This window comes from Phocoena phocoena, chromosome 18 (genome assembly GCF_963924675.1).
Source record: "Phocoena phocoena chromosome 18, mPhoPho1.1, whole genome shotgun sequence".
Taxonomy (NCBI): domain Eukaryota; kingdom Metazoa; phylum Chordata; class Mammalia; order Artiodactyla; family Phocoenidae; genus Phocoena; species Phocoena phocoena.
In genome coordinates this window covers 72,119,857-72,136,613 of record NC_089236.1, presented here as the reverse complement: position 1 = coordinate 72,136,613, position 16,757 = coordinate 72,119,857, and the positions used below count along the sequence as shown (strand labels likewise).

General features: G+C 41.2%; 1 protein-coding gene across 1 annotated transcript; it reads left to right on the top strand.

Moving 5' to 3' along the window:
- The first annotated feature begins 28 nt into the window (after nt 1-28).
- Nucleotides 29-5,311, top strand: LOC136137563 (leucine-rich repeat transmembrane protein CCDC168-like). Its single transcript, XM_065895941.1, has 2 exons — nt 29-4,611; nt 4,669-5,311. The coding sequence occupies exons 1-2, from the start codon at nt 29-31 to the stop codon at nt 5,309-5,311; spliced, it is 5,226 nt and encodes a 1,741-aa protein (XP_065752013.1).
- The last annotated feature ends 11,446 nt before the right edge of the window (nt 5,312-16,757 follow it).

Here is a 16,757-nt window from a genome sequence, read left to right as displayed (position 1 = left end):
CTCAAGTGATTTGAAAAGAACAAAATACATGACACAGAAAGAGGAGGGTAAAGCAAATATTTTTGTGAGAAACCTGATGCATCCCAAGTGCTTAGCTTTGAAGGCAAAGAAATCACCCCTTTTCCATATACTCAAAGCAAAGAAACTGCAAGTGAACATCAAAGAGCAAGTGAAAAGGGGGCAGGAAGGTAGAAGGGACACAGTCGTGCTTCTGAGCAAAATTTGTCCTTTTGTCACTTCTTCAGTTCATCTTAAATTTGACACAACAACAGAAGAAGAAGGTGGTCCAGGAATCATAAGGAATTATGTGCCACCCCCTGAGCTCCAAGATTCATTGCCTTCAGTGCAGATAGCACCTCCAAAGTCAACTGATAGCCACAGAAAGAAAGGAAAACAACATCCACCACCGAAAGAAAAGGACAGAGTACAAACAGCAGCCATGAGCGGCTCAGTGCACGCCAGTGGCACAGATTTCAAGGCAAAGACATCATCCCCTCATCACGTGTTCAGTGTTGCTGGGCACGGTGCTCTGAGTAGGAGAAAGGAGCCATGGCCGAGCATTGAGGAGAGAGTAGAACAGGGGCAGGGAAGAACAGAAGACCTTGATGTGGCTCCAACAAAAACTCCTCCTTCCTCGCCTTCTCCATCTCACCATAGATTGGATGCAGGAACCAAAGGAGACGAAGACTTGCCTGCAGTTGCAGGATTCTCTCTTTCACCATTTCAGCTCCCTGAGTCATCAGGTGCAGGGAAAATCAGATATGCAGATTCCAGTCAAGGTATTAGCTCATGTAATGGAATAATAAAAACTAATGGACATATGCCATATAGAGAGACAAAGGTCAGAGTAAAAACAAAAGACAAGAAAGATAGACTATACCCCAAAATAATAACTTTGGAAGCCCATACATCCCCACTTACACATCTACTCAGTAGAAACAGACTACCTTTGAATGTCAAAGGGCAAGGGAAGGAAGTGCAGGACAGCAAAGGTGAGCCAGAAATGGTTCTGAGGGAAACTCGTGCCTCCTTACTTTCTCCATCTTACCTGAAATGGGACACTAGCAGGAATGAAAAGGAACACACAGAAAGAATAATACAATCCTGTTTTTCACCACTGAAGATTTATGATCCATTCAATCCAAGCAAAAAAGCAGATGCTAAGTCATTTGACGGTTATTTGTTAAAAGACAAAGATAGACTCAAAACAGTTATTGAAGACAAAGTGCTCCCAAGTGAAAAAGCAGATACTAGGTCATGTGATGGTTATATGTTAAAAGAGGAAGTTAGACTCAAAACACTTTCACATACACGTGAATTACCACTTTCACATATACGTGATACCAAAGAATTGAAGTGGAAAATTAAAGAGCAAAAGAGAAAGGTACAGAGAGAGGACAGTGAACTAGTCACAAAACTGAAAAACATTTATCCTCCTTTACTGGCTCTACCATATCTTAAATCTGATACAACAGAAGGAGAGGGGATAAGAATTACAAAATTGCCTCTCCCACAAGCACAGTCCAAGGAATCATCAGAATATGCTGAGACCAATGAGGGACAACTTTCAAAATATGTAAAAAAATTAAAAGAACACATGCTACACAAAGAAGAGAAGGAGAGAGAGAAATATGTGGATATGAACAGTAGAGTGGACCACAATAATACGGATTTGGAAGCAAAGACATCACCTATTTTACTTACATACAATCTAAGTGACCTTCAGTGGAAAACTAAAGGGCAAGAAGGGAAGGTTCGGGAAGGTAAACGGGAGCCGGGTGATGCAACACTGACTGAGACTTGCACTTCTAAATCTTCTCTTCACCTTGACAAAAACACCAGCATCAGAGAAGAGGGCATGCCAATGTTATCAAGACCCTCTTTTCCCCCAGTAAACTTCCAGAAATCATCAGGTTCTGAGGAAGTGATACATGCAGAGCCAATGGCTAGTGATACTGTCATCAGTCCCCCAAAAGAAAAACATCTGCCCCAGAACAGGGAAGAGGATGGTGTAGAAAGAGGAAACCTCAAGTCCCCCAAACATCATGAAAAGGAGATGCAGGAAAGTAAAGATGGACCAGGTATGGTTCTGACCAAATCTACTTCATCACCATCTCTCCCTGCCCTCAAATTGGATAAAGTACAAGTCAATAATGAAATGCTAGCACTTAAAAGGTCTGTTTTGCTCAGAATATCAAATGCAGGGCAAATAGTACATACATATTCAATTAGTGGTGATACCACGAAAGATGTTCAAAACGAGGAACAACCTATGCCTGAGAAAGAAGAGAGGGAAAGAGAAAAAATGGTAGATAGGAGAGGTGTGATGCACACCAAAGATATAACTTTGAAGTCCAAGAAGTCACCTTCTTCATATATGCTCCACAGAACAGAATTACATCTGAACACTGGGGGGATAGAGCAAAAGAAACAGGAAAGTCAAGGTAAACCACCCAGTACGGTGGTAAGAAACATTTATGTTTCCAAACCTCCAACTAAGCTGGAATTGGATAAAGGTACACAAGTAGATGAAGGAAGGCTTGGAATTAAAAAACCCTCTCTACTTCCAAGAATGCTTTCAGCATTATCAGATGCAAAGAAGAGACCAGATACGAAGGGATTTGGTAGTGATGTAATAAAAAGAAAACAACATATGTCAGAGAAAGAAAAAAAGTATGATGTGAAAAAAGTAGATATGAGGCTCAGGACACATCACAAAGAGGCAACGATTTCACCAATACCACATGTCCTTAGTACAAAGGAATTTGTGTTGAATGTTATTAAAGGGCCAGGGGAAAAAGTGCACAAAGGTAAAGATGAACCATGTATGGTTCTGACAAGAACTTTTCTTTCCATCCCATCAGCACCTCTTTATCTAGAGTCAGGGAGCAAAATAGACAAAGACGCACCAGGAATCATGGGATCCTCTCGTCCACAGCAGAATCTCCAGGAGTCATCAGATACCCAGAAAACAGCAATTAGAGAGTCAGCTGCTGGTAAGAGTGAAATTGTTAAAAATGCAGAACACTCGGTGCCAGAAGAAGCCATGCAACAGTGGACCTCAAACTTCATGATCAGTGTACAGCAAAGGAAAGAGCCTCCACGAGTCAAATCTGAAGGATTTGATGATTGGAAGTCACCACCTTTGGCAGGGGGTCCAGATGCAACATACATGACAATACATCCCAAATTGCAGCCAAAACCTATTTTAGAAAATTTTACTTGCAAAGAAAAAATCAAGCCCACTAATCATTTAGAGTCAAAAGCACCTGAAATAAAACTGAATTTGATACCAGAGGTGGTAAAACAATCCTTCCAAAAGTTCAACTTTTATCAAAAACTGGCTATTTCAAAACATAACAGTTGGAAGCTCTATCCAAGACATAAAAAAATGTTCTTTTTGTCTCTGGGAGGGATTGATACCATAGAACTTAACCTAAAGCACAAATACCAAAAAGACTCACCTCCTGTCAGCTGCATGAAGTCACTGATTATTAATGTTTCAAGGGGCAATGAAAAGATCATTCCAAAGTTAAAAAGTATAAATGAGCTAGATAGTGGAACATCTCCTTTGACTTCTGCTAGAGAGATGACATTGCCTCATATTCTCCAAAACTATTCAGTAGGAGAAAAAAACAAACTTCTCATACACTTTTCTATGAAAACACTGGAGATTCAAATGAAAGCCTTTCCCAGAATTGTAAGAGAATCTTACACAATGGCCAGGGCTCAGGATGGAAGGAAGCCTTTATCTAAATGTATTCATTCTGGTGTCAAAGTACCAAAACGAAAAAACAGAGTTTTGTCACTTTTTGAGGAAAAATCTCTTCATCAAGTAGATCTTGATTTACAATACAAATACCTTCGTTTTCTCCTGGGCTCTCCAGTCAAAAGTATGTTCCCTAAGCCAAATGCACTTCCCAAACATATTCTTAAATTACAGACAGTTGCAACACGTAAAAAAGTAGACAATAGTGGAGAAAGTGGTGGTCTTTCCAATGGTACAAGACCGTTAGAAGAACATATCTCTTTCAAAAAGCAAAGTTTCCATGAAAACTCATCATTAGTCAGAAATTTCTTGGAGCCCACTCAGGTGTGTGCCTCTGACCCTGATCAACACAACACAGTGCAGAAGGATACCATGGCTCTTTCAAAGTTAAAATCTCATGTGACTCCAGAAAAAGATAAACGATGTCATGTATGGTTTCAAGAAACAAATACATGTGAATCTGTTGATTTAAAGACTCAGGAAAAGACTCAGGATTTAGTTGATTCCCATTCAATTCAGAATTTTGAAGATTTTATTGATAGTCAGACAAATATTGAGAGTTCAGATAACTTGGAGGAATGCTCAGCTCTTGATGTACACGAGAGTGAAGAATGTATATTTTCAGATGCCAACCCTTATTTAAATTGGAAATCACAGAATATTCTGTTTGAATTACAGAAAGACACGCCTATGGAAAATCTCTATGAGAAGAAAAAAATCAAAACTGATTTGAAACCACTTTACAGTGAAGATTCAGGTTCCCATCATATTAGAGGCTGTCAAAAACATTCCTCATTTGTGACACCAACTTCTTACGAATCCCACAAAAGCAGGAAACATAGGTCATCCTCCGAAATGACACCACCTACTTATGAATCTCACAAAAGCAGGAAACATAGGTCATCTTCCAAAATGCGACCTCCTGACTTGTGGTGTCACAGTTCCTTAAATACTGTAGAGGTTTTGTCTGTATCATCTTCCATTCCGTTCAGCGAAGAGAAGCTTTCGCAGACTGCAAGGAGTGGAAAATGTTATTCTTTAGTCCCCTTAATGGAATCAGATATTGAATTACATCTTGCAAAAAGCCAAGGCAAACCTCACAGGCATTTGGAAAGCAAAGAACGAAAGAAGGCCAAATTGTATTTATCTAGAAAGAACAACACTCCTTGGGAATGTGATGACAGTTATACACAGCGTAAAGAGAAACGCACAAGAAAGGAGAAAGTACGGGATTATGAGTCAGAAAGGTCAGATTATTTCCCAGGCAAACATAAGTCAGCATCAAAACCTCCTCAAGAGGATATCAGCTTCCATTCTGAAAGAGAACAAAACCAGCCATTTTTTTATGCCTGTATACCATCAGACTCGCCGGAGATTATACCCCAAACCGTTCGCTGGACTATTCCCCGCAACATTTTAAGGAAGAAGAACTTCAGAAGTCCCCTGGTGGCCAAGATTTCAAGTTCTTGCAACATATGGAGTTCATCCAAAAAGCTGCTGGGGTCGCTGTTAGGGTCCTTCAGCCTCGTTCGTCAAAAATGATGTTACCATATCAAGATTCATCTCGAGGGGAAAGCTGGTTGCTCTTGTGATATTCTTTGAAAAATAAAATCATATAAAGTCAAATGGTTTCCTCATGAAGTGTTTTCTAAACTGATACCTTTTATTTCTACAGTAGATTTGCACAGTTCTGGGAGGGATGGATGGGAAAGCAGATGATTTCCGGTTTGGTCCAGCCATGCGTGAGATCTCCCCTCAGTTTGTGCTACCTCCTTATAATCCCCAAAGGAGAAGCCCACAGATGCCGAAGCCCCCTTCCCACCCTCCCCACGCACTCCCCCATGACTGAAGGGTGAGTCGGAGGAATTGTAGCCCATACATGAGATTGAGAGTACCCAGAAAGGTAGGAGGACATAGATACTGAAGGGAGACAGTTTCAAGTAGCAGCGAGGGTTCAACATTGTCAAATGTCACAAGATACAGGGATAAGTACTGGTTTTGAGAACCCAGGTTCCTCTGACAGCTTTGTCCTTGTCCCCAACCACAAGTGGAACCCACAGCAGCTCTGTGACCCATACCTGCTCACCACCTGCCATGGCTAGGGCATCAACGCGCTTGGGGACCTCAGCACAGAGCACCTGCCACTGCATCCTCTGGGGGGGGCGGTGGTGGCAGGGAGCCGCGCCACAGCACTGCCAGGTGAAGGGAGACACCTCTCAGTGCACCTGAACTACCTGCCCTCCTATTACCACCCGCCCTGGGTTGTGAGGGCCCTGGTGGGGGATGGAGCAGGTCCACCTGTAGACAGAGATGACTGAGAGATGGAGTGTGATCCGGGGCACTGCCAGCAGTGCACCCTCACCTTTGCCCTCAGGGCTGCTGACCCCACCCCCTGCCCCCAGGCTCTTGCAGGAGGCCCAGAAAAGCTGAGTTGACCCAGGGGCTGCCAGGAGAAGAACCCAGATGTGTGAGATTGGGGGTGGGGTGGTGGGATTTTTAGCGCCAAGTGAATTTTTTTGAATGTATTTTGTACTGGCTTATTTCTTGTATGTAAATAAAATATTGGTCTCATTTGGAAAAAAAAATATTTTTTTGCCTCATAAAAATTCCATAATGTTAATCATTTTATTATTATATTTTTCATATCACCATTATATTCATGCTAGGATAACAATGCTTCCTCTATTATAAATGCTACTTGATCTCTTTAAAACACATATTTCCTATGTGTGGAATATTTGGGCATGCTTAATAAAATACAAAACTATAAAAATTTCCAATTTTTTTTTACCAAGGAAAGTATCTAATTGTGTACAACTTACACACAACTTTTAATTTTAATAATAGAAACAGTGAAATTATTTTACTTCTTGACATTTATCAAGACTTTAACTCCCTAAGACATGCACTACAACCACGCAGTAGATTCTGTCATCCATATGATGGTCTTGGCATCTGAGTCATGTCTGTTGGGTTTGACAATCAAACTGAGTATTTTATTACTTTTTATTATAGAGAATTTTGAGGATACACACACAAAAAAGACAGTAGTATAATGTACCTCTATGTGCCCCTCACTCAGCCCTTAAACTTTAACCTATAGTCATACCTGCCTCATCCACTTCTCCATTAGTATTTTGAAGAAAATTACAGGTATATAATTTTATCTAAAAATATTTTACATATCTCTACAAGATAACTTTTTAACAACCATCTCATATCTAAGAAGTAACAATAATTATGGAATATCAAATATTCAGTCAGATGATTTCCAACTATCTCATGAATGTCATTTTCTAATAGTTCCCATTCCATTGCTTTTTTTTTTCCTTCAAATTGAAGAAACCAGGTTGTTTGTTCTGTAGAGTTTCCCACAACCTGCAGTTTGCTGATAGTGTCCCCATTTCAGATTGAAATTATTTAACTTTGAATTCCTACTTGTTCCTTAAAAGGTCTTTAAATAGATTACACAGTGTGCACCATTTAGAGTAAAATGTAGTGTTTCAGAAGACTGCCTGTCACTTCTGGCAATGCAAATTAGAGCTGTCACAGCTATAGGGCTATTATATATTTATCTGCTGTATAGAGATGTTCTATAGTTACATGTTCTATAGGGCTGTTATATATCATGTTATTTAGAGCTGTTACAGCTGAAATAGCAAAATTTTTTACCATAAATGGTAGGGAGGGATTAAGTGACTAGTTCTTGTATGGTGAAGAACTTGCACTGAGACATCAAATGTCTATTTGTCCATCTATTTGAAAAGTATTACAAAATTTTGAATACCAAATTAGATATGAAAGGGAATATTTATTTAGAGTGAGAAATCAATACACATTTCAAATTGTATAAAGCTGATCAAACTAAAACCATCCTGAGTCCAAAAACAATAACTGCTTTTTATACTTGTTATTAACTGCTTAGTACACTTTTTTCCTACTTTTTTCTCTGGCTGCATGCTCTCTGATCACCTCTTCATAAAACAACAATTTTGTGATACAATTTTTCCTATAGAGATCAAAAGTAAACCAGTCTTCTGGGGCTTGATCAACACTTGTTGTTTACTATTAACAATTTAGAAAGTTCAAGCACCTTTGCTGACTCAGTGACCATTTAGCACACCGTTTCATCTGGAACCACCAGACTTCATCCGAACAGGATGCAGAAAGTACTGTAAGATGCAAGCTGACAAGCTGAGGTGCATAAATGTGTTACTTTGCCCACAGATGTCCTTGCTGTCTGTGGTACTAGTATAGGTGTGTACTCCAGAAACAAATATCATAAACCCTGTATCATGGAATCCTCATTAAAAAAGAAAGTATAGTGAATGCATCTGCTCTTTTGATTCTCTTCCTTTTGGAAAAGAACGTCCTTTTTGACTAGGTGTTGTAGAGAATGATTTATAGCTTATAATTTTACACACCTGATGCATGGAAGACTTTTCCAGTTTCCTATCCAAATCTTCCAAGTCTTGTTTCTCCTCTATGACACATATTCCTCTTGCTCTGGGCACTGTAGGAAGCTATATAGCCTTGCACCCTCAAGTCCCAACCTGGGATGTGTCCTTCCCAGTGGGCAGAAGGATTCCTAGAACTTATCTCTATACCAGGATGGCCAGCATTAGTTATAGACAAAAGTGAATGTCAATCACATAAACATGTAGCCCACTAAACCCAAACTAAATGCATCCTGACTCAACTTCCCCTGAGCCTAAACCCCCAAACACGAAGTCAGATGTGACAAAGTGTAAATCAAAGTGGAAAGCAAGAATACTTTTAACTAATTGGAGTTAAAACGTCTCACTCTCACAAATCTTTGGGGCCCTGAAGCTCAAGCTTCTTTAGCCTTTATGGTACATCTGCTTATGCAAATCAGATTACATTGATTAATTAATTTCCATATTCTAGCAACAAACATTTATTCAGTGTCTGCCATGTGCCAGGCCTTGTCCTGGGTGCCGGACCTAACAAAGCACAATCTCAACTTGGGAAGCTCACAGTTAGCAGGTCGAGAAGAGACAGTCTTTGCAAAGCGCTGCGACAGGACAGGATTAGACACATGCATACGTACACAAACACAGCCTGGGGCATCTAATTTCCCCAACACACATGCATATCTTCCTGGTATCTTTGCTGGAGAAAACAAAAGCAGTTCTGAGGCCAAAATTATTTGTCCTAAGCCATCTGTCAAGAATTACCTATTTGGAATGGGTATTGGCAAAATGATGAACCCGCAAGCCAAATCTTCTGGTGACCCACATGGCCTGCCTTCTTTTAGACACACAAGACTCTGGAGGAACCAAGGCATGTGTTTCCTCTTGGCTTTAAAGACCCAAGTTACAATAGACGGTGATGGTGTAGCCATGAGCCGTTAAGACTGGGGAGAGAGATTTAGGCTTGTGTTTTGAGGTAATGAGGGAACCTGGGAGGACAGAGACAGTGTTTGTCATAAGCAAGATGTACACTTAGGTCTGAGAATTTCCTAGTTCTACTGCACACAGCTACACCCCTGCAAGGCCTGACGCATTACTTGGAAGAAATAGAGAAAGCAGCAGGAATTCATCCTTGAGTCAGAGGTTACCAAACTTTCTCAGGGCTTTCAGTGCCTCTGGTTTTTTTCATTACACTCCTAGGGCAAAATAAATAAGCCAACAATTCTGCATATTAAGTAGCATAGGTCCAAACAACTTAATTATGATTTATATCTTAACCACTTAGGAGTTGCTTGAAAAAAAAAAGCAATATAAATCAAAAGAAAAAAATATTTTTATTTCATTCTTAAATAACCACACTTACTAGTTGGATGTGTATACCTGTTGGGCCCTGCACAACGTTTCAAACTTTGGGAATCAGATTGGACACTTCACGTTGATTTTTGTGCAGTACTTGCTTTTCTTTTCGCAACAGCTGAAAGCCTCAGCTTCACAAGGAATTTACATAATGGAAAGGAATATAGCACCATTGAATGATTGTGAAGTCCCTTGAGCTAGTAGTTCACGCTGTGTCCAACAGATGTCGCTGTGTTCCCCCCACAATTTAAACCAATTCCACGTGGCCACAGGGCATAGGTTTGGGACCGCCCAGAAACGCTAACAAACAGAGCAGGCGAAATAAAAGCCCCAAGAAAAGACTGATCTCTGTACCCAAAGGACCAGGGAATGGGAAGCTGAGCAGTACAGAACCCTTTTCACAATACCTGCTCTATTCCAAATACCACGAATAAATCACACCCTTTCCTCTCTCCCCTGGGAACAGTGCCGGTGTGGACTGTTCCCTGTCTATGAGCTGACACAGGACCCCCATCCTACCAGCCCAGGGTTAAAGTGTCCACAGAGCCTGAGCGTGGTGCCCAGACTTCCACCAAATAAGGTAACTAGCTGGCCAGTTAGAAGATTTAAAGTGGAACTAGAAAAAAGTCCAGAATATCTTCAAATATTACTCATCACACCAAGAACCAGGAACATCTCATCTCACCTCAGTGAGAAAAGACAAGAATCTGTGAAAGATTTTAAAGCAGTCATCATAAAAATGCTCCAATGAGCAATTATGAACACTCGTGAAACAAATGAAAAAAAATAATAAAGACACAGAAAAAAAATACAGGGTAAAAGGAAGAATCAATTGAAATTTTTCAAGCTGGAAAATGAAATAAAAGGCTCATTGAATGTGCTCAGTAGCAGAAAATGGAAATGACAAAAGAATCAGTGAGAAACTCCCAAACAGGATAAACCCAAAGAAATTCATGCCAAGATACATCACCATAAAATTTTTGAAAATAAAAACAAAGAAGGGACTTCCCTGGTGGTCCAGTGGTTAAGAATCTGCCTTCCAATTACAGGGGACGTGGGTTCGATCCCTGGTTGGGGAATTAAGATCCCACACACCACAGGGCAACTAAGCCCACACACTCTGGAGATGGTGTGCCACAACTAGAGAGAAGCCCGCATACCCCAACGAAGAGCCCATGTGCTGCAATGAAAGATCAACTACCTCTGGAGCCCATACACCAGATCAACTACTGAGCCCATACACCACAACTATAGAGCCCACGGGCTGCAGCTACAGAGCCCACATGCCACAACTAGAGAGAAGCCCACGCACCACAATGAAAGATCCTGTGTGCCGCAGCTAAGACCTGACGCAGCCAAAAATAAATAAAAATTAAAAAAAAAAATTACATAGGGAAAAAGTTGTTAAAAAAAAAAAGAAAAACAAAGAAAGATTGAAAGCACTCTCTGCTATTCAATACCTTCCAGTGAAGCCCCGTTTTACTCAAAGAAAACAATCAAAGTCCATACGACAGCCTCCAAGGCGCTATGTGATCTGGCTCTTTACTAACCTTCCAAGCTCATCTTACATTTCTCTTTCGTTGACTACATTCTAGCCACACAGGCCTCCTTTCTGTCCCTTGAATATACTAGGTACGCCTCCACTTAGGGTCCTTGCTCTAGTTATTCCCCTTCTCAGAATTCTCTTTTCCCAAATATTTGTTGAATTAATTGAATGACAAGAGTGGTAAAATGAGAATATCTACCAGCACACATTCTAAAAGGCTTCCATTATTTCACTAAAATATTCTATACTGGTGCTACTCTGATAACATCCAGGTGTTGTCTTGAATGATATGCACTTCTAGTGTCCAGATTATTGTCCCTCGTACTATCATTCAATAACAGCAACTAGTAGGATTTTTTAGAAATAGTCATTGCCAAGTACTGTGCCAGGGAGAGCAAGACGGTCCTACAGTGATTTCAGTCAAGTTACAGGATACAAAATCAATATACAAAAATCTGTTGTGTTTCTGTACACTAATAATGAACTATCAGAAAGATAAATTTAGAAAACAATTCCATTTACAATTGCATCAAAAAGAATAAAATACCTAGAAGTGAATTTAACCAAGGACATGAAAGATATGTTCACTGAAAACTATAGGACATTAATGGAAGAAATTGAACAAGACACAAATAGATGAAAAGATATCCATGCTCATGGCTTGGAATAATTAATATGGTTAAAATGTTCATACTACCCAAATCAATCTACAGAGTCAATGCAATCAATCCCTGTCAAACTTCCAATGGCATTTTTCACAGAACTAGAAAAACAATCCTAACATTTGTAGGAAACCACAAAAGACCCCAAATAGCCAAAGCACTCTTCAGAAAGAAGAACAAAGCTGGAGGCATCAAGCTCCCTGATTTCAAACTATACTTCAAAGCCATAGTAATCTAAACATATGGTATTGGCATAAAAACAGACACATAGATCAATGGAGCAGAATAGAGAGCCCAGAATTAAATCCATGCATATGTGGTCAATTAATCTACAACAAAGGAGGCAAGAATAAACAAAGGGGAGAAGGCAGTTTCTTCAATAAATGCTGTTGAGAAAACATTTATTGCATGTGGACTGCCACATGCAAAAGAATGAAACTGGAGCACTATCTTATACCATACACTAAAAATAACTCAACATTTATTAAAAACTTGAATGTAAGACCTGAAACCATAAAACTCCTAGAAGAAAACACAGATGGTAATCTCCTTGACATCAATCTTGATGATATTTTGGATTTGACACCAAAAGCAAAACAAGAGGGAAACAGGAAGAAGAAGAAGAAGAAAGAGGAGGAGGAGAAGGGGGAGGACTGCATCAAAAAGTTTCTGCACACGGGCTTCCCTGGTGGCGTAGTGGTTGGGAGTCCGCCTGCCGATGCAGGGGACGCGGGTTCGTGCCCTGGTCCAGGAAGATCCCACATGCCGCGGAGTGGCTGGGCCCGTGAGCCATGGCCGCTGAGCCTGCGCGTCCGGAGCCTGTGCTCCGCAACGGGAGAGGCCACAGCAGTGAGAGGCCCGCGTACCGCAAAAAAAAAAAAAAAAAAAGTTTCTGCACAGAAAGGGAAACCATCAACAAAAAAGGCAAACCTACTTAATGGGAGAAAATATTTGCAAATCACATATCTGGTAAGGGATTCATATCCAAAATGTATAAAAAACTCATATAACTCAATAGCCAAAAATCTAACGGAATCACTTTGCTGTACACCTGAAACTAGTACAATATTGTAAGTCAACGATACTTCAATTTTTAAAAAGACAAGAAATAAGTTTTGGCAAGGATTCAGAGAAAAGGCAACCCTTGTGCATTATTGGTGGGAATGTAAACTGGTGCAGCCACTATGAAAGACAGTATGGACGTCCCTCAAAAACTTAAAAATAGAGCCACCATATAGTCCAATAATTCCACTTCTGGGTACTTATCCAAAGAAAATGAAAACACTAATTCAAAAAGATGTATGCAGCCCTATGTTCGTTGCAGTATTATCGACAATAGCCAAGACAGAAACAACCTCAATGTCCATTGGTGGATAAATGGGTAAAAAGGATGTGATTGATATATATATTTTTTTCAGCCATTAAAAGAAAGAATGAAATCTTGCCATTTGTGACAACATGGATGGACCTTGAGGGCATTATAATAAGTGAAAGAAGTCAGACAGAAAAAGATAAGATCATATGATCTTATATGTGGAATCTAAAAACAAGCAAAAAAACAAAAAACCCAAACTCATGGATGTAGAGGACAGATGGGTGGTTGTCTGAGGTATGGGGTGGGATGTAGATGAAATGCATGAAATGGATCAAAAAAAAAATCCAGAGGGAGAGGGAGATGGGGGGAAGCAATTCTATTACTTGCAGCAACAGTGATACCTTGATACAACTTAACATTCCATTTCTTCTAAAATTCATAGTTCCCTGCAGGGAGAACATACTACCAAATTCCTCTATTTTTACTCATTTCATTTTAAGACATATAAATTTCATATTTAAGATGGTTGCTAGTTTAAAAAAAAAAAAACAACTGTCAAAGATCTATTCCTGATTCCTCTGGACAACATATAAACAATTCCATGGCTTTCCCAGCAACTCAGATAGACATTCCCCCTAAATATCCAGCAAGGCATAGTACTGCATCTCAGCCAACTCATTAGTAGATTTAGAACATGCATATCATCGTAGGATTACAAGAATTATTACAAAATAAGCCATATCACCTCTCCTTGCTGACAAAAATAGACTGGAACTCTGGAGAGGAAAGCTCGCCCTTCATCCAAGAATCTCAACTGATTGTGAGCTACTGCACGGTAAATTTTCAGGACTCAGCATTGCTCTGTGTTCATTCTAAGCTAACATGTCATCAGTTCTTCAAAACTCAGCTGTTACTGCCACGTCATTTTCCAAAAGGAGTAAATACATGTCAATATACATTCTAAACAGTGAATAATACCATCCTGATGCATACTGCAGAGCCATGTGACCAGACCGTGAGTGACCATTTCTTTAGGGAAGTTCTGTTCCCCCCGATGCTGGGGAGAGCTCATCAGCCAACACTGATCAAGCACCAGGCACGCTTGATATACATCAGAACATTGACTTTTCACGTGGACCCTGGCGTTATTACTCCCATTTTACAGATGTGGAAACTGAGGTTCAAAGTTTCGATAACTTGGCCAAAGTCACCAGTTAAGGGGCAACATCTGAGTTCTACCCCCAGTCTAATTGCAAAGCCTCATTAGAGAGCAGGATACACCATTCACATTCCCTTTAAGATCGGGTATGAGATTTCAAAGGCAGCTGCTTTAGGCTGTGTTTCCAGACACAGAGGGGAGGCACTCTTTGGTCCCCCTTTCGGAAGCTTTGGTCTCCTCTCTGGCCCTCCTTGAACTTCTCCGCACTCCCGTTTTTCCAAAGCTGCTACTCTTCCCCAACTGGCCAGCTGAAGCAAACAGGAAAGCGGAGAGGTACAGAATTTCCTGCCAGGAGACCATGGGGTCAGGTCCAGCTCTGTTACTATCTGCCCAACCTCCCTGGGTTTTCTATTGTAAAATAAGAGCGCTGTGCTAGGTTAATGGTTTCCCCTATGTGAGCCTAAATAAAAGATACCTGACTTTTTAGCTGGGATGATCTCAGCTGTCTCCTAGCCTAAAATACCGCGATCAGCAGTGAATTCTCATAAAGCCTTTCTTGATGGCTCCCACCAGCCCGTCCTCATCTCTTCCTTCTCTGAATTCATGGCTCATCATTTGCACATACAAGGATGCCCTGACATTTACACGGCCCAGGGCAAGAATGCAAAGGGAGACCCACATACCATTTGTCTAAATACGCAAAAGTTATCAATAAACTAACAAGCCATTATATAAAACGTGTTCTATCCATCCTTCAAGGTGGCAACTAAATCTTCATAACGCACTGGGAGCCTGGGCTCAAATTTAGAATCCTCGGACCTCTTGGAGATCTGCACGGGAAAGTGACAGTGCAGGAGGGGTAATCTTGTCTCAGGACTCTGGCCCACAGCCCTCCCCGCTTCCTTTCCAACTTGGCCCATTCTCCCAAGGAAGGACATCACGTTTGCAGGTGTGAACACAGCAGCACACGCATGCAAGTTCCATCAACCTTCCCCAACACACACACATGCACACACACACACAGAGCTGTCCCTTGCCCCCTGCTGGGTCCTACCGTGTGTGTTCATTCTCTGGAGAAGAGACTTGGAAAAGAACACATTCAGACCCTGAGAGTTGGCTCAGGGCCTTTGGATTGGGATGGGGTGGAATCCTAGGAACACACAGCACGGTCCCAAAGAAGGTAGGTGGACACCTCCCCTGTCACACACTCAGCACACTCCTTCCCGGGAAGGTGGGCTCTGTACGGAAGAAAGCCGAGCCCACCAAGGCAGGGGTGCAGAGCAGGGGACCCTCTTGCTGAAGGCGAGAGGGTCATTCCTTTCATGCTTTCTTACTTTTAGCTCCCCTTATTTTCCTCTTCTCAGATAAGCTCTTTAGACAGTTTTGCTTCCTGTGGGTACCAGGTTTAGGTAAGAGAACTGGATATTGTACTCCCAGCCTACTGACAGAGTTTCCTTTGCAGAACACCTTTTCTCTTGCAAGATTCCTTACTTAACATTTATACAGAATTCTAGAAACCCGATCTACCATCAACCATTTGGATTTAACTATATATCACTAGAGTCATCGCTCAAAACTATTTCCTCTCCACTTCATCTTGAAGTTGATTTTCTAATTTACTTGTTGTTTATTGTAACCAGATTTCTCTAGTATATTCATCACATGAAATATCGGCATTTCAATCTTTGAAACCACGTATGTCCACGTAGGTGTTTCTGTTGCTACCTGGATGTATGGTTCTTCAGCTGGATGTGGGAATCTTGGATTACAGCCTTTTCTAGCAGCAGTTTGTAAATACCATCTAACTGTCTCCCAGCCTCGAGTAATGACAAATGAGACATTCAACACTGCTCCAAATCTTTTTCTTCGGTTAAGTTTCTTATATTTTAGCTCAGAAGCTGTTCTGCTTTGTAGCAGGTGAGCCCAGCAGAGAGTGAGGAGGAAGCTAGCAAGGTTCTCTGCACCTGAATCCTGGCAGATCCCCAGGCAAAATATGGAAGTCTGGAAGCCCAGCAGTTATTTTGCTCAAAAGAAGTAGATGGGCCGGCTTCCCTGGTGGCGCAGTGGTTGAGAGTCCGCCTGCTGATGCAGGCGACACGGGTTCGTGCCCCGACCCAGGAGGATCCTGCGTGACGCGGAGCGGCTGGGCCCGTGAGCCATGGTCGCTGAGCCTGCGCGTCCGGAGCCTGTGCTCCGCAACGGGAGAGGCCACAACAGTGAGAGGCCCACGTACCGCAAAAAAAAAGCAGTAGTTGGGCGAGGAAGGGGGCACAGAAGCGTTTGGGTCACCATCTCCCCAGAGAGCTCCCTACATTCACAGCACTTTGTAAATACACCTGTGAAATCTCGAAGAATTCTGACCAATTACCCTCCACGATGCCATTCCCTACTCATATGCCATAATATATGATCATGTTCTTTCTTCTACAACCTCATAATGATTAGATACTGTCAATCTTTAAAAAATTTTTCCATCTAATGAATATTAAATGGTATTTCATTGTTATTGTTTAAATA